Raw genomic sequence first — 22290 nt, forward strand, 5'->3', positions numbered from 1 at the left:
GGTCAGACCTTAATGACCTAGTGGTTTTCCCTACTTTCTTCAATTTAAATCTGAATTTTGCAATAAGGAGTTCATGATCTGAGCCACAGTCAGCTCCCAGTCTTGTTTTTGCTGACTGTATAGAGCTTCTCCATCTTTGACTACAAAGAATATAATCAATCTGAATTTGTTACTGACCATCTGGTGATGTCCATGTATAGAGTCATCTCTTCTGTTGTTGGAAGAGGGTGTTTGCTATGACCAGCACATTCTCTTGGCAAAACTCTGTTAGCCTTTGCCCTACTTCATTTTGTACTCCAAGTCCAAATTTGCCTGTTACCTTAGATATCTCTTGACTTTGTACTTTTGTATCCAGTCCCCTATGATGAGAAGGATATCTTTTTTAGCTGTTGTTATTTCTAGAAAATCTTGTAGGTTTTGGTGGAAGACCTTCAGCTTTGTCAGCATTAGTGGTTGGGGCATAGACCTGTATTAATGTGATATTGAATGATTTGCCTTGGAAATGAACAGAGATCATTAAGTCATTTTTGAGATTACACCCAAGTACTGCAGTTAGGACTCTTGTTGAATATGAGGGCTATTCCATTTCTTCTAGTGGATTCTTGCCCACAGTAGTAGATATAATGGTCATCTGAATTAAATTCTCCCATTCTGGTCCATTTTAGTTCACTGATTCCTAAAATGTTGATGCTCACTGTTGCCATCTCCTGTTTGACCACTTCCAATTTACACTGATTCATGGACCCAGCATTCCAGGTTCCTATGCAATATTGTTCTTACAGCATTACACTTTACTTTCACCATCAGACACATCCACATCTAGGTATTGTTTCTGCTTTGGCTCAGCCTCTTCATTCTTTCTGGGGCTATTTCTCTGCTCTTTTCCAGTAGCATATTGGGCACCTACCGACCTGGGGAGTTCATCTTTCAGTGTCCTATCTTTTTGCTTTTTTATACTGTTCATGGGGTTCTCAAGGCAAGAATGCTGTAGTGGCTTGCCATTCCCTTTTGCAGTGGACCACATTTTATCATATGTATGTATATGTAAGCCATATATATCCATAATAGGGTGATACTGCTTGGGTTTGAAATCCCATGTCTGCACCTTGTTGGCTCTGGGACTCTGGGAAGGTTACTTGGCCTGCCAGTGCTTAAGTTTCTTCACCTGTAAAATAAGAATAGTGGTACCCACCCATTAGATTTTTTTGTATATAAAGCATGCTCCATATCCATCTGTTTGTATCCACCCCACTTGTGACCTCCCTAGCATTTGCCACATGAGCTCTTGCCCAGTCTCCTTCCCCTTTTTACTCCTGCTTCTACAGTCATTCTGTACACTTCAGCCAGAGTGGTCTTTTTATAATAGTAAAGCCTTCAATGACTTCTTGTTTTACAGGCTAGAATCCAGACTCCTTCTCAGGCTCTGTTTGGTCACTACTTGCTTCTTTAGTCTCAGCCAGACTGTGTGTTCTCTTGAGTATGTGGCTCCCGGTACACTAGTCCACTTTTTCTACTTAGCATGTGTCAAGTTTGTTCCTAATGCAAGGCCTTTGTCCTAGTTCTTCCTAATGCCTCAGATGCTCTTTCCCTAGACTTTTCCCAGGCTGACTCTCTTAATATTCAATTTCTCAGCTCCAGTGACATCTCCAGAGAGCCCTTTTCTGAACATCCTATGTGAAACAAGCCCTCATTCTGTAACTCATTATCCCATTTTGTTGACTTCAGAATGTACTTACCCTACCTGAAATGTTTTTCAGAGGTGCTAGTAAGATCAGACTTTGTTTATTTGTTAAGTGTTTCTTGTCATCATTGGGATAAAAAAATAAAAGTAGTGTCTTCTTGAAATTCATATTCTGATAGGGAGACAGTCAAGCTAATGAAGGAATTATATGTTTCAGAAAATTAGAGCATGCATAGGCATGCTGCAGAAGCTAAAATTGAAGTGCCTGCCTGCATTGTCAGGGATAGTCTCTAGAATGCTTGGAGCAGATGAGCTGTCCTTGAAAGATTATTGTGACATGCAAATAAAATTTAAGTGGCCATGTTCATTCATCATGTGTGTTGATCCTACTATAGTTTTGCCATTCCTGGGATATTTAATGAGCTCTAGGCATTATGCCAAGTGACAAGGATATAGCTGTGAACCAGAAAGGAGGAACGCAGAAGAGAAGATTGCTCTCAGGAAGCTTGTATTATGTGGAGAGAGAATAAATATGTATACCTTATATTTACACAGTGTTGTAGATACAACAGTGTATTTACACAGAGGTGCTTTCAAGGAAATAATCATGTTGAAATAGAAGCTGACTTAAAAATAGTCAGGGAGAGATACTGTGCGGTTGTGTTGTTTGAGCCGAATCCTGAAGAACAAAAATGAACCAGGCAAGGCAAGCTGGAGAAGGACTGTTAACTGGTAGAGGCACACTGTAAAGAGCTTGAGGTGGAAATGGGTTCAGAACAAAGAGGAGGCTGGTGTGGCTGGCACAGAATAAGAGTGGTATGAATGGAAATTGCCGGGGTCCAGCCCCAGTGGATCCAGGGTGATTCAAAGGGGGAGACGGATAGGTGAGGAAAACTTATTTATTTAGTGATATAAGATTAGATTAGGAAGAAATAGTATAGTAGGAAATTTAGACGGAGAAAAGGAGGCTGAATAACTTGGTTTACGGGGAAAACCAATAAAACCTTGAGACAAGAGGTTTGCACCATCTACATTAGGCCACTGGCGTCCACTTGAATATCGAAGGGTGCCCCGCCTTAGGCTCCCTTTTGCGTGGGTCTTAGAAGCCAGGGCAAGTAAGTAGACGTGGTGAGCCTCCCCGCTGCAGATGGGAATTCAGCCGAAAAAGGGGAGAAAAGAACGACATGGGGAAGCCCAGCATCGGTGCAAGACTCCAAAAACTATTTTTCAAAATCAGCTTATATACCCCAAGTTGTACATAAAGAAATAATGGAATATGCAGAGTTATGCAGGGGCAGCAGTCCTGACCCTCATTGAGACCAGGCTTTCTTTTTGCATAGCCTCCCGTATACAAAAGGTCTCAGGTGGTTTACATTATCTTCTGGCCAAGAGGCCTGTTCACATTTTTATGGCTGTCTTCCTGGATAATTGTCTATCAACCAGAAAACTCCTTTTCCCTAGAAGTGTTTTTTCTTTACTCTGCATCACCCTCAAAGTACTAAATAAAGTTACATTCCTGTAGAACAAAGGTGCAGTGGGTTATAACAAAGAAAGTACTGAACTCAAAGATCTACTGTCGCTAATACCAGGTCTACTACCTGTTTTTCTATATACCAACCATCTCTACAAATAAAAGATACGAAAATTTGGCAGCAAGTATTGGCTCAACAAATGAAACCTTTAATCAGTCCTATTCTAATGATTTTGACTCCTTGTAAGCCCCTGCATTCCTAGGATGTTTTAAGCTTCCTGTGCCTCCCGCAGTCGGGAGGCCTCAAACAATCACATGTGCAGCTGTACGAGTCCTGCAGGCAGGCTAGAGAGCCATCAGAGGGGTTTTTGGATTGAAACACCCTTTCAAATGCAGAAGCTAAAGCTCTGAGTTGACTTTTTCCAGAATGTGTCAGAAGAGTGGAAAAGCAGAGTACAAAGGCCGGCAGACTTTGTTTTTTTGGGGCACATGCTCAGGAAATACCAGGGGGAAGCCCTGAGATTTGACTCGCCTTGCCCATGAGATCTCTGCCATGTGACCTTGTCATGGGTGGGATTCCTCACGCTGGCGCCTGGCAGGAAATAAAATCAGGAGCCAGGTCATACCATCCAGCTCATCAGGAGCTCCAGTTCCAAGAGCCAGGAGCTTGTAGGGTAAGACATAAACTTTGGATATCATTCCAAGAGCAGTGGAAAGCCATCACAGGATTTTAACGAGGGGAATGATGCAATCTGATTTATGTTTTGCATGCATGTATGTGTGTGTGTGTTGATTTTGTTTTTTGGTCTGTACCATGCAGCTTATGGGATCTTAGTTCCCTTGGGATCTCAATTCCTTGATCAAGGATTGAACCTGAGCCACAACAGTGAAAGTGCCAAATTCTAACCATTGGACCTCTAGGAAACCCCCTGATTTACGTTTTAAAAACTAGATGCACTGAAGAAGGGAAGTTGGGGATGCAGGAAATGAAGTAGAGGCTGTTACAGTGGCAAAAAATGGTGGCTGTGGAGATGAAGTAGAGGAGAAAAATTTAGGTATATTTTAGACACAGTATTGACAATACCTGTGATAGAATATCTCTGGGTATTAGGCAAAGATGGCCAGTGAGTCCTTAGATTTTTGGCTTAGCTCCTGGGCAGATTGTGATGTGATGTCCTGAGGTGGGAAATACTGGAAAGAAACTAGTGTTCTGGCGTGGCAATTGAGAGCCATGTGTTGGACAGCAAAATCAGGCTAGTCAGGTTGGCACTTGGATATATGAGTCTGGAGGGCAATTGAGTGGTGAAGGCTAGAGATAGAAGGTCGGAAATCATCAGGACATAATTGCTGTTTAAAGCTGTGGGGCTAGATATGATTATGGAGACAGTGAAGTTTGAAAATTAAAAAGGGCCTGGAACAAAGCCCTGGGACATTCCAGCAGTTAGAGGTTGGAAAGGGAATGATAGGGAGGCTGAGAAAAATAACTAGAGAAATAAGAGGTGGACCACAAGATTGTGTTAAGATGGAAGCCAAGAAAAAGGGTTTGGATAATGGTTTATACACATTACCTCATTTCATTTTCACAACTATTTGTGCAGAGTATTTTAGAAAACTGAGGTTAACACTCAAGAATACTCTGTTTCTCAGTCTGTCGAAGGATCTGATAAGGGGAGGGGAGGGAGACTCAAGGGAGGGAACATCACTAGGAACAAAGCTAATGGAGGTGATGGAATTCCAGCTGAGCTATTTCAAATCCTAAAAGATGATGCTGTTAAAGTGCTGCACTCAATGTGCCAGCAAATTTGGAAAACTCAGCAGTGGCCACAGGACTGGAAAAGGTCAGTTTTCATTCCAGTCCCAAAGAAAGGGAATGCCAAAGAATGCACAATTACACTCATCTCACACGATGGCAAAGTCATGCTCAAAAATATCCAAGATAGACTTCAACAGTACGTGAACTGAAAAATTCCAGATGTTCAAACTGGATTTAGAATAGGCAGAGGAACCAGAGATCAAATTGCCAACATCCATTGGATCATAGGAAAAGCAAGAGAATTCCAGAAACACGTCTACTTCTGCTTTATTGACTATGCCAAAGCCTTTGATTGTGTAGATCACAACAAACTGTGGAAAATTCTTCAAGAGATGGAAATACCAGGCCACCTCACCTGCCTCCTGAGAAATCTGTATGCAGGTCAAGAAGCAACAGTTATAACTGGACATGGAACAATGGACTGGTTCCAGATTGGGAAAGGAGTACATCAAGGCTTTATATTGTCACCCTGCTCTTTTAACTTATAGGTAGAGTACATCATGTGAAATGCCGGGCTGGATGAAGCACAAGCTGGAATCAAGGTTGCCAGGAGAAATATCTATAACCTCAGATACACAGATGGCACCACCCTTATGGCGGAAAGTGAAGAGGAACTGAAGAGCCTTTTGATGAAAGTGAAAGAGGAAAGTGAAAAAGCTGGCTTAAAACTCAACATTCAGAAAACGAAGATCATGGCATCCTGTCCCGTCACTTCATGGCAAATAGATGGGGAAACAATGGAAACAGTGACAGACTTTATTTTCTTGAGCTCCAAAATCACTGCAGATGGTGACTGCAGCCATGAAACTAAAACACTCTTGCTCCTTGGAAGAAAAGCTATGACAAATCTAGCCAGCATATTTAAAAGCAGAGACATTACTTTGCTGACAAAGATCTGTCTATTCAAAGCTATGGTTTTTCCAGTAGTCATTTACGGATGTGAGAGTTGGAGTATAAAGAAAGCTGAGTGTTGAAGAATTGATGCTTTTGAGCTGTGTTGTTGGAGAAGACTCTTGAAAGTCCCTTGGACTGCAAGGAGATCCAACCAGTCAATCCTAAAGGAAATCAGTCCTGAATATTCATTGGTAAGACTGATCCTGAAGCTAAAACTTCATTACTTTGGCCACCTGATGTGAAGAACTGACTCATTGGAAAAGACCCTGATGCTTTAAAAGATTGAAAGGAGAAGGAGAAGTGGACAACAGAGGACGAGATGGTTGGATGGCATCACCTACTCTATGGACATGAGTTTGAGCAAGCTCCAGGAGTTGGTGATGGACAGGGAAGCCTGGTGTGTTATAGTCTGTGGCATCACAAAGAGTCAGACATAACTGAGTGACTGAAGTGAGGGAGACTCAAGAGACTCACTCAGATATATGTAATTGTGACTGATTTGCATTGTTATATGACAGTAACCAACACATGCTGCTGCTGCTGCTAAGTCGCTTCAGTTGTGTCCGACTCTGTGCGACCCCATAGACGGCAGCCCACCAGGCTCCCCCGTCTCTGGGATTCTCCAGGCAAGATCACTGGAGTGGGTTGCCATTTCCTTCTCCAATGCATGAAAGTGAAAAGTGAAAGGAAAGTCGCTCAGGCGTCTCCCGACTCTTAGCGACCCCATGAACTACAGCCTACCAGGCTCCTCCGTCCATGGGATTTTCCAGGCAAGAGTACTGGAATGAGGTGTCATTGCCTTCTCCAAACCAACACATAGCTTTAAGTAATTTTCTACCAATTTAAAAAAAAAAAAAAGGAAAACTCAGCTGGTAGACCCAGGCTCTTAACCACTGTGGGTGTTTCCCAAAATAGAAAAATGAGTCCCAGGTTGCCAAGAAGATGAGATGAACATAGCGAGGTCTTTATCGGATTTTGCTATCCAGATATTGTTAACCTTGCTTAAAGCCAACAGTAGGATAGATAAAAGCCAGATTGAGTGGTTTGAATAGTAAACAGGAGGTGATGACAGGAGACAAATTCTCAGTAACTTGGAGAACTTCTCTTGTATGGAGGAGCTAAGAAATGGAGTGAAAGCTCAGTGGGACTCTGGGTTAAGAGAAGTTTGTTTGTCTTTGATTCTTTTAATTGGGAGGAGCCAGAGCCTATTTTTATGCTTGCAGAATGGTCAAGGGGTAAAGGAGGTGAATGATGGAAGAGGTAACAGTTAACTGAAGATGTGGCACCTTTGAAAAAGCAACTGAAGTAGGATCCAGGGCAAAGTGGAGAGGCCCAGGGAACTTCAGTTAAACCGAACCAGAAACTTAAAAGTGGTTTAGAAAAGGCTCTTTGATTGCAAGGAAAAATATCCACACTAGCTAAGTAGAAAGCGGCTGATTTGAAGATCTGTGCTAGGTAAGCTCTTGGACATCCAAAGTTAGGAAGTAAAGTGAAGCTGGCCTTGGTGTGGAGGCCTATCTAGAAAATCATTAACTAGGTTACCTTGTTTTGTCTCTTGTAGTATGCCATGGTCTTTCCTTCCTTTCTGAGTGTATATGTTACATTCCCTTGCTTCTCTGCTTACTCATGGCTTTTCTCTTCGCTGTAACCTCTGCTTTTATGTGGCATTGCTGACTAACTCTAGCCCTTTGGCCCTTTCACTTCCAGTGCCCATCATCCAGATGATCAGGTTTCTCAGAGTGCTAGCTTACTTCATTCCATTTTTGAAATGGGGCATAGTTCATTCCATTTTTGGTCCATCCGCTCTGGCCAGTGGGAGGAGGATGGGAATCACCTTGTAGGTACTTAGGGCTGTCCCTCCCAGCCTCTCTGAGTAAGGGGTGTATTTGGGAAGACAATGACTGGCATGTTTACTACAAGTAGAAACTTTTAATTCAAAGTTGGATCACAGATAATATACTCAAATCCTTTAGTATAAGTAGGTTATATAAGCAGCAGTCCAATTTGGGCTTACTTAATTTAGAACTCAGATTTAATTTAAAATTACATTTTATAAAGTTTATACTTAAAAAGGATTAGAAACTTTAAGATGATAAACTTATCAGAAGTTAAAACATACATTTCTAATGAATAGTTAATCAGGTGAGAGTATTGCAAAAGTAGTAATATTTAAATTTCAACAGTAATATATGCTGACTGGAAAATTTAGAAATAAAAGCATAATGCATAAAAAAAGAAATTACTATAATCCCATTGCTGAGAAATGTAAACTAATATAGATTAATACTTTCTATATCATAACAGATATTTATATTACAGGAAATAAGGTATGCGGAGCGAAGTTATGTATCAAAACCCACTTTGAATGTAAGTATAAATTTAAATGTGCTTCATTTGTTTATTTATTTATTTATTATTTATTATCTTTAATTTTTAATTTTTATTTTTACTTTATTTTACTTTACAATACTGTATTGGTTTTGCCATACATTGACTTGAATCCACCACAGGTGTACATGTGTTCCCAAACATGAACCCCCCTCCCACCTCTCTCCCCATAACATCTCTCTGGGTCATCCCCATGCACCAGCCCCAAGCATGTTGTATCCTGCATCAGACATAGACTGGCGATTCGTTTCTTACATGATGTATAGATGTTTCAGTGCCATTCTCCCAAATCATCCCACCCTCTCCCTCTCCCTCTGAGTCCAAAAGTCCGCTCTACACGTCTATGTCTCTTTTGCTGTCTTGCATACAGGGTCATCATTGCCATCTTTCTAAATTCCATATGTATGTGTTAGTATACTGTATTGGTGTTTTTCTTTCTGGCTTACTTCACTCTGTATAATCGGCTCCAGTTTCATCCACCTCATTAGAACTGATTCAAATGTATTCTTTTTAATGGCTGAGTAATACTCCATTGTGTATATGTACCACAGCTTTCTCATCCATTCATCTGATGATGGACATCTAGGTTGTTTCCATGTCCTGGCTATTATAAACAGTGCTGCGATGAACATTGGGGTACACGTGTCTCTTTCAATTCTGGTTTCCTCGGTGTGTATGCCCAGCAGTGGGATTGCTGGGTCATATGGCAGTTCTATTTCCAGTTTTTTAAGGAATCTCCACCCTGTTCTCCATAGTGGCTGTACTAGTGTTCATTCCCACCAACAGTGTAAGAAAATGTAGTCAATTAAAAACTACATATTCTTACTGCACGTATAGGTGAGTGTCAACTTGATAGTTAATTACTGAAACATTAAGTCAAACTCCCTTATCACCTTAAAATTTTTTAGATCTAGTGCCCTGCATAACTTCTTCTTCTTCCCTGATTACTGTCTACTGTAAACAGCCTTCTCTAAAATTAAGCAGTGTTATTCCTTTACTCTCGGGGGACCCCTAGTATATTGTACTGGTACATTGCAGAGGCCACATGGAAGATACTAGAAGAAAGATGCTGAATGAGCTGGAGATTAGACAAGAAGAACCATTACTTGGTCACCTAATGCTTTCTGAGGGGTCCTCTCTTGTTTCATAGGGATTCCTAAAAAGACTTAGTAATAGCCTCCAACCAGAATGAGAAAATGGTTCTCTTATTTTCTATGATAAATTATGTATGTATGTATGTATTTAAGAAAAAGCAGAAAGCAAGTGTAAGGAGAGAATTGTTAAAATAATTGTTAAAATAGTGTTTTGCAGTGTTTAAGAGAGCTTTTATCTATTTTTGTCTTCAATTTTATGTTGTTTTATTGATAGTTTAAGAAGTTAAACTATGGCTGTGAGACTTCTCTGGTCATCCAGTGGTTAAGAATCCACCTGCCAATGCAGGGGACAAGGGTTTGATCCCTGGTTGGGGAAGATTCCACATGCCATGGGGCAACCGAGCCCACGTGCCAGAACTACTGAAGCTTGCATGCACAAGAGTGCATGTTCTGCAACAAGAGAAGCCACTGCAGTGGGAACCCCAGCTCTGCAACTCTAGGGTATGCCCCATTCACCACAATTAGAGCAGGCCTGTGTGCAGCAGCAAAGACCCAGTGCAGCGATAGTGGCTGTGTCCCAGTTAAGTGGTGTTGCCCCTACTAGCACGTAGGTTCTAAATTCCTAGCCTAGAGGAAGCCCATTAATTAGGATTGTTTATTACGCAGTTAACAAGGGTAAAGTATTCATTTCTTAAATTTTGACTAAGGAATAGAGTTGAAACTTAAGCTTCTGGTCTATGCCTGTTTTAGTACTGGTTTGTCTTAGTTTTCTATTAGGTTTTAAGTTATAAAGTACTAGCATTATACTGGTTTTAGTGTTGTTCAAATACTGAGATTATTTTCATCTTTGATGAATAATTAGACACTCATAAAAAGTCTGTTTCTTGAATAATATATCTATGAATCATGTTTATTTATGAACGATGATATTGATAAAATATTTAAATGTAATAATTTTTACCATCTTCTGTCTTGCCAGGAAGTGGTCATAGTAAGTGCTACAAGAACACCCATTGGGTCCTTTCTAGGCAGTCTTTCCTCTCTGCCAGCCACTAAACTTGGTTCCATTGCAATTCAGGGAGCCATTGAAAAGGCAGGTCAGTAATTGCTTTACTTTTTGTGTTGAGGGGATAGTGATTCATTGGAGCAAATGTTTATTTTGCACTTACTATATACATAACACTTAGAAATGAATTAATGAATGCATTTTTGAATTCTCTTGAAAAGAAGTCCTTGGACTACAGTGTTAGTAATAAAACTCAAAACTGACAAAAACCATTCCTGCTATATAATGTCATCATGTACTTTACTAGGTAATTACTAATTATTGAGTTGAATAAAATATGGAAATGTTTCTTGATTTTTTTAAAAAAGGGATTCCAAAAGAAGAAGTGAAAGAAGCATACATGGGGAATGTTCTACAAGGAGGTGAAGGACAGGCCCCTACAAGGCAAGCAGTACTGGGTGCAGGTACTAGGAATACATTTTTGCATTTATACTTGAATGTTTGACATGGCGAAATGGAGGTCATTTCAGCTTAAATAGATTATAAATGCATAATAGACTGATATTCACCAAAGAAATGTTTCAGATTATGGTTGACCGTGCTCTATTTTATTACAGTTGTATTTGAAAAGAATCTGTTTTTCAAAAGTATGTTTATATTGGTTTTAGGCTTACCTATTTCTACTCCATGTACCACTATAAACAAAGTTTGTGCCTCAGGAATGAAAGCTATCATGATGGCCTCTCAGAATCTTATGTGTGGACATCAGGTAAGAAATACCTTCTTTTCCACTTTATAATTAAAATAATATGCAGTGCTAAGAAAACACTAAAAACCTAAACGTATTCATACTTCAGAAGTGAAATTCTTTCAAGTAAGTGCAGTTGCTGTGTTGTTTCAGACAGTGAGGAGTGTTTGGATTTGCTAGTTCCACTTGAAGTAGAGGTTAGAATGATAGCTGAAGTGTCTTTTATTAAAAGTAGTTTCCAGCTAGGATGTTTTAGTGCCCCTTTCACTTAGAGATTCTAACATAAATGTTATATTTGCTAGATTGAGAAGGGCTTTCATTATAAATGAGAATAAGGTGCTGACCCTGGGGAGCAAATCATTGATTGAGCCCAGAATTAATGACTGATTTGTAGTGCCTCATGTCCAGGTTTGGCTGTAAAACTGGGCAGCTTTCTATTGGCCTTGATGATTTTTGATTTTGCTTGAGACTGGGCAAGAGACAGGCTGCTCAGCAAATGATATGTTGCGTTAGGAGACTAGACCTGGACTCATAGAACTAAGAGTTTATCAGATCCAAGCCCTTTTTTTAGTTGAAGAAAGAGATTGAGATGACTACAAACATAGTTACAGGGCTTAAATTAGAAAACAGGTGTCCCTATCCCTGTGTAGTGCATTCTGGCCTATCAGGGCATAATACACTAAGATAAAAACCAGTTGTGAGGTGTTTGCAGATTATTTCTTATATATATATATAAGAATCACAGTTTTGCATACCCTTGCTATTACTCCTCCCTTGCTTTGTTTCCAGTTGTAAGGTAAGGCAAAGAGGGGGAATAAAAGAGTGATGCCTGATACATATGCTAAAAACTGAAATGGTATAGAAAATTATAAAATGAAAAATCTTTCTTCTTACCCTGCTTTAAGTGTCTAATTTATTAATCACTTTCTTGTATGTTTTGCAACCTAAGAGCAGAGAAACTTTGGGCAAGTTGCTTAGATTCTGTGCCTCATGTAATATCTTGGAGATCTTTCTGTATCAGCACCTGAGATAGTATTCTACTGAACTGAACAAGTATAATATATTCTGGGGGTCCTTATTGAATGGATATCTAGGTTGTCTCCAGTTCTTCTCTATTTTAAATAATGCTTCAGAGAGTACCCCTATGTGTGTATCTTTGTGTACTTATAAATACTTAAATCAACTCTTAATTCACTATACTAAGCATTATAATGTAGTGGTTAAGAACAGAAAGTCTGGAGCCAGACTAATTTCAAATCCTAGTGTTGCCTGTCATCAGCTGAGGAATTACATGTGGACGGACATTCACTGGAGACAGGTGAATAAAACATTAAAAAAAAAATCTTATCATGTGTAGGTCTTTCTTTTGGAAAAATTCCTAAGAGGAGAATTTCAGAGTCACAGATTTAAAAATTTGGATATTTGCAAATACTTTCCATAAAAATGTTATACCAGTTACATATTGTCCAAAGGTTGTGAGGGTTTGTTTGCTCATACATAAGGTAACACTGACATCAGGTGTTACCAAATCAAACCCTAGTCAAACCAGTGGGTGAAAATGGTCATGAGATTGTTACGTGTTTGAAAACTGAATGACAAGGATAATTTTGTCTCAGTTGATTCTTTTGTAGTTCTCTAGCAAATGCTTTTAGTTAATATTCTTGATTCATATCTGTATTTTTAAAATTATCTGACTTAGAGGAATATTAGGAATTGCCTTATTTTGAATATTATCTAATGATCAATTTTATTTAATACTGTAGAACTGATAATGTTTTCTGTCACTTATTTTCATCATCTCCAAGAAATACTCAGTATTTCAGGATAACAGAATAAAACTTATATGAGAACTGTTTGAGACTCTCCATATTTCAAAATAGCCCAAATATTTAGATTTCTTTGGTATGGAATTTCTGTTTGTCTTTATTCCTGATTAAAGATTGTGAGAATATAATGTTAGTTTTAATTTTATGTTTACATTAATCTTTTATATTAAACTTTGTTTCAAAATAGCCTTTGTAATACAAATGAATTTTCTCTTGTAGATCTGTAATTACAGGTTAGTTGATTAATATTTACTATACTTCTACTATATATGCCAGGCACTAACTACATAAAAATAGATATGACAGTTTCTGGCCTCAGAGGAGCCAGAAAGGCCTCACTAGTTTAGTGAAAAAGTTTGACATATAAATATAGCTACAATACTGTAATATTATTAATAAAAGGAATACACAGTAGTTGGGAAAGAAGGAAAGGAGACTGTTCCAAAAACGGATAGGGAAAAAAAAGGGATAGAAGTAGATAGTCAGGGAACGTGGCTGACAACCGATTTGTTGGATTGAAGGGGCTGTGTCTTGATTAGTTCTAAAGGAAATGACTGTTTTTCTTGTTGGTGAATAGGTCAGAAGTGCAGAGGTGTGTGAATTAGCATGGTATCTTTGAAGATCTTGATTTTTTTTTTTCCCTTCTTGGCCTTAAGGCTTGTGAGATCTTATTTCCACAACCAGGGATTGAGTCCATTCTCCCTACCGTGGAAGTGCAGAGTCTTAACTGCTGGACCACCAGGGAAGTCTGTTTGAAGACCTTTAAACAATTCTGTATGACCTCCACTCGTGTAGATCCAGGCATGAGACTGGAAAGGGAGTAAAAAGTCAGATTGTAAAGAGTCTTATATACTATGCTGGGGAGTCCTTTATGGAGTGGAATGACCAGACTTAGTCTAGCCAGAATGACTCAGATGAGTGTAGATGACACTTGGATGGAAGGAAAGGCTTTCTGTCAGATGACCAAGTTAGAAAGTTATTATAACTGTTTGGAAAGAGTTGATGAGGAGGACCACAATCAAGGAAGTAGGATTATTTCTGAGAACTGAGATTATATTTTTGGCAGTGTCAGTGAAATATAGGATTTAGAAGAATTTCAGAAGATGGTTTTACATTAAAAATTCCTATTACTGTCTGATTCTGATCTAAATTATCATTACACATTTCAGATCATTTCCTTCTACCAGCGTCAAGAGGGAACTTCTTATATTGACTGTATAGCAATGTTTCATAAAGTTCGTGTAGAATCCTTGTTGCTGTGTAAAGGATACAAGGGATTTGCAACTATAGTTGACCCATGAACGTAGATTTGAAGTGCCTGGGTCCACTTAATGCACATTTTTTTTCAATAAATACGTACTACAGTTGAGTCTGTGGATCTAGAACCATGGATAAGAAGGGCCAACTGTGAAGTTGCACCCAAATTATAAAGTGTGGAGGGCTGATGTTCCTGACGATGGTGTTCAAAAGTCAGTGGTACCATTTGAATTGACACTGGGTTTTTATGTGTTGCTGAGCAGGACGTGATGGTGGCAGGTGGGATGGAGAGCATGTCCAATGTCCCCTATGTAATGAACAGAGGAGCAACACCGTATGGTGGGGTAAAGCTTGAAGATTTGATTGTAAAAGATGGACTAACTGATGTCTACAATAAAATTCACATGGTAATTATTGCTTTTTAGTGGAGAAATGCCATCTATACATAATACTGCTTGGTTAAAAAATGTTTGTTTGTTTTTTTTTTCCAGAAACTGAAGGATATAAATGTTGATTTAGCCATTCATTTTAGGAAAATGTTTTTCTATGCTCATTGTATCAGTTTGGCTCAATTTTTAAATAAATTGCCTCACACTGACATAGTGCATTTTCTGACTTCTAATAATGGATACCATAACTGTTTAATTATTAGTCCTCAAAATAGCAACTTCTGGGCTAATTCAAGTAGCTGAGATGTGAATGAGAGAGTTACTGAGTACAGAAAGAAGTATATTTTAAGAACTAAATTTAACTGCTAACCACTGTTTTATGTTATAAAAAGCAAATATTTTATAAGTTTTTCAGAGTTACTTAGATTTTTTTAAAATTCTAACTTTTATCAGGGCAACTGTGCTGAAAATACTGCAAAGAAGCTGAATATTGCACGAGAGGAACAGGATACTTATGCTCTTAATTCCTATACCAGAAGTAAAGCAGCATGGGAAGGTGGAAGATTTGGAAATGAAGTTGTACCTGTCACAATTACAGTAAAAGGTTGAAGGATTATGTTCCAAAATAGATTTTAATTTTTAATAGACTTTACATATTGCTAAACTTTTTATGTTTAACTTTTAAATTGGTACTTTTTAAATTTCAACTGAAAACACTGACACTGCTGCTGAATTAGTAAAGGGAAATGTTGCTCGTTCAGAGATAATTAAACCCAATTTAATATCTGATTCCAACTCAATTGCAAATTCCACTATGCATTTTTTTTTGAGAAATAAATTTATTAGAATTCTTTCTAATATAACCGAGATTGTTGAACACATTAAGTGAAAAGGGAATATTTACTAGAAGGCTAGTTGGGGGTTTGTCCCAGAACTGAAAGATGTATGGCAGCAACCAGTCAGCACCGGGAACTTCAGGGATGGGAAGAGAATGGGCAGCACCATTGGGACATGCTGTCTGGGCTTCTCACTGCTGCTTTTGTGCTCTCAGCTTCCTCCACTGCTGCCTCCATCTCCAGAGTCCATCTGTAGGGCTCTCAGAGGAAAGATAACTTCTCACCAACTGCAGCAGAATAAATCCACAGTAAAGACTCGTTAACTTGGTTTAGGTTACATTTCCATTCTAGAAATAATTACTGTGATGAGAATGATTGAAGACCCAAACTTAACCAAACTTACCCAGCCTGCATCTACACTGGACATCTACCCAATGGGGTTAGAAGAATGTCTGTGATATAGAATGAGCTCAAGAGAGAAGACAGTGGGATGTGGCTGAATAGAAGATTGAAATTGCATCAAGCTACTTAATAAACTCTTCTTTAAGACACTAACAAATTACAGATGGTAGATTCTTGAGTGGAATTTACTTGGGATAGTATAAGTTATGTGGGCACACAAAGGGAAGCAGAGCCTATCAGGCACCTTTTGCATTGTTTCTTACTGAGCAAGTAATTATTGTCTTTACTGCAAAGATGACTTAATTTAAAAGATTTTTGTTTTAGGTAAACCAGATGTAGTGGTGAAGGAAGATGAAGAATATAAACGTGTTGATTTTAGCAAAATTCCAAAGCTGAAGACGGTTTTCCAAAGAGAAAATGGTTAGTATTAAGAAATGAAGCATATGAAAAAAAAAAGAGTCAGTATACCATATTAGTTGTAGAACTGCCTAAGGAATTTTTTTTCTTTTTTCTTTTCTTTTTCTTTTATGCCTAAGGATATTTAAAAGTAATTCTAGAAAACATCTTGAACTTATTTAACATATTCAGTGTATTAGGCTCAAATGAAATTAACATTTATTTATCCAAAGTATATTTTAAATTGTTTAATAATTAATACTTTGTTTTTGTGTATGTGTGTTTGAAGTTTTTTTAAAATTATTTTTTATTGGAGTATAGTTGATTTACAGTGTCATAGTAGTTTCTGCTGTACAACAGAGTGAATCAGTTTATATATATATATATATATTCATTTTTAGATTGTATTCCCATTTAAGTCATTACAGAGTATTACAGCAGGTTCTTATTAGTTATCTATTTTATATACAGTTAATACTTTTTTAATTATTATTATTTTTTACAATATTGTATTGGTTTTGCCACACATCAACATGAATCCACTACAGGTGTACATGTGTTCCCAATCCCAAACCCTCCTCCCACCTCCCCCCCATACCATCCCTCCAGGTCATCCCAGTGCACCAGCCCCCAAGCATCCTGCACCCTGCATTGAACCTAGACTGGCCATTCGTTTCTTATATAATATTATACATGTTTCAGTGCCATTCTCCCAAATCATCTCACCCTCTCCCTCTCCCACAGAGTCCAAAAGACTGTTCTATACATGTGTCTCTTTTGCTGTCTCGCATACAGGGTTATCATTACCATCTTTCTAAATTCCATATATATGTGTTAGTATCAGTTAATACTTTAATATTGAATATATATAGCCTCTGGAACAGATTGTAGAATGACTATATGATTCAGTTTTTCATTTGCATTTCATCTTGAAAGTTTTTTTGTGATATGAAAGTCAAGTTTACATATTATGTTAAATATCTGTAAGCCTCTGGAGGACTAAGCTGATAGCTCTTTTTTTACTGTTGTATCTCTGAAAGTGAAAGTGAAATCACTGTCATGTCCAACTCTTTGTGACCCTGTGGGCTGTAGCATACCAAGCTCCTTCATCCATAGGATTCTCCTAGTCTTCAATAAATAAATGTTGAATGTTTATCTAAATGGGGTCCCAAGGTTCTAAATCCTTTGAGGAGAAAAGGTCACTTCTGCTTTTAAAATTAGCTGTATATAGCTGTGATAGTTATCTGAAATAACTTTTTTCCCCTTTTCTGAGTGAATTTCTCAATGCGAGCTATAGGAGTGGATCAGTCTTTTTTTTTTTAATATTATAAGGAATTTTCTTACAAGTTTATATTATAAGGAATTTTCAGTACAGTAGTTAGGACTCTGTGCTTCCATTGCCAGGGACATGGGTTTAATCCCTGATCAGGAACTAAGATCCCACAAGTCTCATGGCTTGGCCAAAAAAAAAAATTATATTGCCAAAGTATATTTTTATAATTTTGGCAGCATTGGTATTTATAAGGAGACAGGTTAATTGACATATAATTTGTATATCATAAAATTCTCCTGTTTAAAATGTATAAAGATTTTTAGTATTCATTTAACTTCAAGAGATTGTAGAGAAGAAGAAATATCTGATTTTGACACTGATTTGCAAAATGTATGAGTGTCTGCTCTGTTGTGGATAAGGGAAGATGTAGAGTTAGCAAAAACATGAAGTGGTCCTTATCTTTGATGAATTATAAACCAGAATCTATCCAGTGCCATTATGCATGCATTCGGAGCTAGCTTTGAATAAACACAAAAAACTAACATAAAAAGACATACTTTACCTTCACTGTGTTATATATGCTTACACGTTTAGTTATGTGTATGTTTCCTGAAGGCAGGACTTATCTCCATCCATATCTTCATGCATCTAGCAACCCAGGCAGTATTCTGTAGGAATTTGTTAAATCGACCCAAGTGAATTCAGTGTGAAAGAATGTTCTGATGTCATGCTCATTGATACTTTCAGGTACAGTAACAGCTGCCAATGCCAGCACACTGAATGATGGAGCAGCTGCTGTGGTTCTGATGACTGCAGATGCAGCTAAGAGGCTCAATGTTAAACCACTGGCAAGAATAGCAGGTAGAAAAACTCTTCTTGATACTGAGATTCTTTCTCAGTAATATATAGAAGTTGGCGATTTTTAATATGTAAGTCTTACTTTGTGACATAATTTAGTACACATTTTAATTGAGATAGAGTCTCCTTAAATATTTTCATTATGATTTGATTTATATAAGAGGAAGTTTTAAAAAAATCTTTTCCTTCTGGATGATGTGTGGGAGAGTACAAGGTACGTTTTCCTTTGGCATTGTCAGTTAAAATAAAAAAATATGAGCTTAGGAGTATGAAAAATGTAATAGTACTGGCATTTATTATTAACTGTGTGGTCTCAGCATTTCCTCAGTCTCTTTAAGCATATTTGTAGCTGTAAAGTCTGCCTTGCCTTCTTCATAAGGAGTTAAACAGATACCATTTTGTTTAGATCTTAACCTCAGCAAAATAATTGTGTTGTAGGGCCTGTTCTATGCATTGTAGGATTTTTGACAGCATCTAGTGGCAGCATCTTCTGCCCACTAGATACTACAATAAGTGGCATTCTACCTGTTGTAAGAACCAAAAATATCTCTAGATAATGCCAGTGTCCCAAGAGGCAATTCCCTCTAACTTCCTGTGTGAAAATCAATGGCTTAGATGATTGGTATAATTTTATAAAGTATAGAATCTTAGAAAAGGCACAAACACATTTAAATATTTTACAAAGATTAGGAAACTTGAATTTTTGCATATTATGTACGTTGTTAGATATAGCTTTGGGTACTTGTAAAAAAGATTTTAATGACCTTTTTTTGTTTATATAAAGCATTTGCTGATGCTGCTGTAGAACCTATTGATTTTCCAATTGCACCTGCATATGCTGTTCCTAAGGTGAGAACAAAATCATAGATCATATCTCATTCTGCCAGTTTCTGGTTTTGCTTATACCAAGGTTGCATGTTTTAGATTTTAAATGTTACTCCTCTGCCAAAGCATAGCAGTAGCTTAGTTTCAAACCTCACTCCTGAAAACAATGAGAGCAACAAGGATAACAACAAAAGTAAAAGAGCAACACACAAACTTCATCTTCAGTGGAGCAGATAAAACTGTATAATTGAATTCCTTGTGCTGAACTCACACACCAAGAATGGTAACCACAAAGTGGGAAGTTGGTATGGCAGAGAAAGGGGAATGTTGAGAGTCCAGGGTTCTAGAATTCAAAGCAGATATTCATTATTTAGAAGGAGCAGTCTTCTAAGAGGGGAACTGCTGGTAGCTGGTGTTAGAGTAAAACTAAAGATGGCAAGAACTCTACTCCAAACTGTCAGTTTGAGTCTTTGTGGGAAGTTACTAAGGGGTCACATGAAAAGACAGAGTGTTGTATTGGTTTAGGGGTTAAGGGATTTCAGAAGATTGCAGCAAATATTCCTTTTCAGAAGTAGAAGGCCACACCCTGAGAGAGAACTTTTGGGGGTAACATCCAGATTTAAAGAAAAAAAACACCAGAGGGGAATAGGATAGCAAAGGATAAGGAACAACAGGGAGTGATGATGCTCTGTCCAGAGGTGGCAGACCTCAGAAAACAACACAGTTATACAGCTTCTGAAAGTGAACGTATCACACTGGAAAGGAGGGGTGATAAATATTTCTCAGCTAGATTCTGAGAGTGAAAAAAGTGGCTACACTTAGGTACATGTTTTATCTCGTGTTGTTGAAACTAGGGGAAGCTGTTTGAGCTCTACAGCTTAAAAACTACCTGAGCCTGCTGTTAGAAGAAAGGAAGGAGGAGGGAAAGTTTCATGTTAATTTTTTTGTTGCTCATAACAGAAAAAGTTCTAAAGATAAAGGGCTCTAGCAATATTTTATAAAGATAACATCTGCAATAGCTGAGGAACTATCAGAACAAGAAGTCATAATAAGATTTTAAATCATTCACAATGAAGACACAATAGCTCTGAATAACTGTGCCCAAAATAACCCAATGGCACCTTTTATAAGGCAGAAACTCTAGGGGATGCAATGAAAAATTATTAGAGATTAATGTAACTCTTTGACAGATAAGGGCTTCACAGGTGGTGCAGTGGTAAAGAATCCTCCTGCCAGTTCAGGAGACAAGAGTCATAGGTTTGATCCCTGGGTTGGGAAGATCCCCTGGAGTAGGAAATGGCAACACATTCCAGTTTTCCTGCCTGGAGAATCCCATGGACAGAGGAGTCTGGTGGGCTACAGTCCATGGGTTCACAGAGTTGGACACAACTGAGTGACTGAGCATATACACACACACAATACACCTTTTTCTTTGACAGATAAAGAACCTAGAACTAAGGAACATATAATCAGTAAAGTAGATCTTAAGAGTATATGTCAAGTCTGTGCCCCCAAATAAAGACTATGTGTTCTTTGCCATGGAATGTTCAAGATCCATGGAATGGTTAAGAAAATCATTTTTTCAAAATAGAAATATGATAATGCAAACAAAGATGAGAAATTAAGGAATTTCCTGGTGATCCAGTGGTCAGATTCCACACTTCTACTGCTGGGAGCAGGGGAGACACAAATGAAAATTGCAGAATTTTGAGAAGATAAAGTAAGTTTTGACTTAATTATCTGAACATAATCTTTATTTTTTTAAAATTTAGGTTCTTAAAGATGCAGGTTTGAAAAAAGAAGATATTACTATGTGGGAAGTAAATGAAGCCTTTAGTTTGGTCGTACTGGCAAACATTAAAATGCTAGAGATTGATCCCCAAAAAGTGAATATCAACGGAGGAGCTGTTTCTCTTGGACATCCAATTGGGTAGGTAAAATCATAAAGAAAAAGAAAGCTAGGTTAATGGCTATCTTTGTATTTCTCTCTAAATTTAAACTGCTTTATGATAACGCCTGTTACTCTTGGTTTACCATTTTTTCTTCCTACCCATCTTTCGTAAGCCAAATACCATTTCTGATAGGATCCCCTCTGAACACAGAGATCTGTTACACCTGTTACTTGAAGACTAATGTTGTTTTATGCTGAAGAAGATAATTTAAGATTCAAGACTATGTTTGGGCTTTTGTGGGGCTTCCCTGGCTGTCCAGAGTTTAAGACTCTGCACTTCCACTGCCGTGGGTAGGGCTCAATCCCTGATTGGGAAGCGAAGCTCCCACATGCTGCTCAGAGTGGCAAAAAAAGCTGTAATCATTCTTGAAACAAGTCTCCCAAGTTAAAGTAGTTAAATTCAGTTATAAGTCATGGCTAATTTGGTTATTCACACAGTCTATAAACCATTAAAGTACCAAAATGCTTTCTTAATCCTAGGATGTCTGGAGCCAGAATTGTCGTCCATTTGGCTCATGCGTTGAAGCAAGGAGAATATGGTCTTGCCAGTATTTGCAACGGAGGAGGAGGTGCTTCTGCCATGCTGATCCAAAAGCTGTAGACAACTTCTGTTGTCTAAGGCGACAACCCTATGTAGCTAGAAAGGGCTGCTGTAATCAGGGTGACTTCTGTCAAAATAATCGGGTCCGCCTGTATCAGAACAATTTATTTAAATTTTGATTATTTTCAACTGTTTTAAAAAAATAAGGTAAAAAGATAAAATCCCCAAACCTTTTGAGATTATAGAAGTTTTTTCTTCTTTACATTTTTTATAATGTTGAACAGATTTTTGTTATAAAGCTATATTATTTGAAATACCATTGTGCGTGATTATGTTAGTGACTTATAAGTAGAAGCTTCCATGTTAGAGAATAAATCTTAATTTACATTTCTGAGGATTGTTAAAGATTAAGTGAATATTACCTGTCACTAATTTAGATTGAATAGACTCTTGAAAGTGAGAGTAGTTATTCTGTGCAAACTAGGAATGTCTTATGTTATTAGTCAAGAAGCCAAAGACATTGTGTGTAGTGTTGCTAGAAATAAGAGGAACCCATGTGCTCAGGTCTGAAGTGGGTACAATTTCTCATAAGCTCATCATTCAGAATTTGTTGGGGGTGAGGTTAGGGATTTTGTTTTCAT

General features: G+C 37.9%; 1 protein-coding gene across 2 annotated transcripts in view; it reads left to right on the forward strand.

The window, feature by feature from the left end:
- Positions 1 to 21990, forward strand: part of ACAT1 (acetyl-CoA acetyltransferase 1) — a 34533-nt gene extending 12543 nt beyond the window's left edge. Inside the window, exons 2-12 of one of the 2 annotated variants that reach the window (XM_068988525.1) lie at positions 8179 to 8226; positions 10321 to 10438; positions 10716 to 10811; positions 11016 to 11116; positions 14442 to 14585; positions 15021 to 15171; positions 16130 to 16225; positions 18222 to 18335; positions 19117 to 19181; positions 20930 to 21087; positions 21589 to 21990. In XM_068988525.1, coding sequence (XP_068844626.1) covers positions 8179 to 8226; positions 10321 to 10438; positions 10716 to 10811; positions 11016 to 11116; positions 14442 to 14585; positions 15021 to 15171; positions 16130 to 16225; positions 18222 to 18335; positions 19117 to 19181; positions 20930 to 21087; positions 21589 to 21709 — 1212 coding nt within the window. In that variant the 3' untranslated portion in view covers positions 21710 to 21990. Of the gene's footprint in view, positions 1 to 8178; positions 8227 to 10320; positions 10439 to 10715; positions 10812 to 11015; positions 11117 to 14441; positions 14586 to 15020; positions 15172 to 16129; positions 16226 to 18221; positions 18336 to 19116; positions 19182 to 20929; positions 21088 to 21588 lie in introns of those variants that run through there. The other variant, XM_068988526.1, reaches the window with a different exon arrangement.
- Positions 21991 to 22290: the final 300 nt, after the last annotated feature.

The sequence above is a fragment of the Capricornis sumatraensis genome, chromosome 16 (assembly GCF_032405125.1).
Source record: "Capricornis sumatraensis isolate serow.1 chromosome 16, serow.2, whole genome shotgun sequence".
Classification (NCBI taxonomy): Eukaryota; Metazoa; Chordata; class Mammalia; order Artiodactyla; family Bovidae; genus Capricornis; species Capricornis sumatraensis.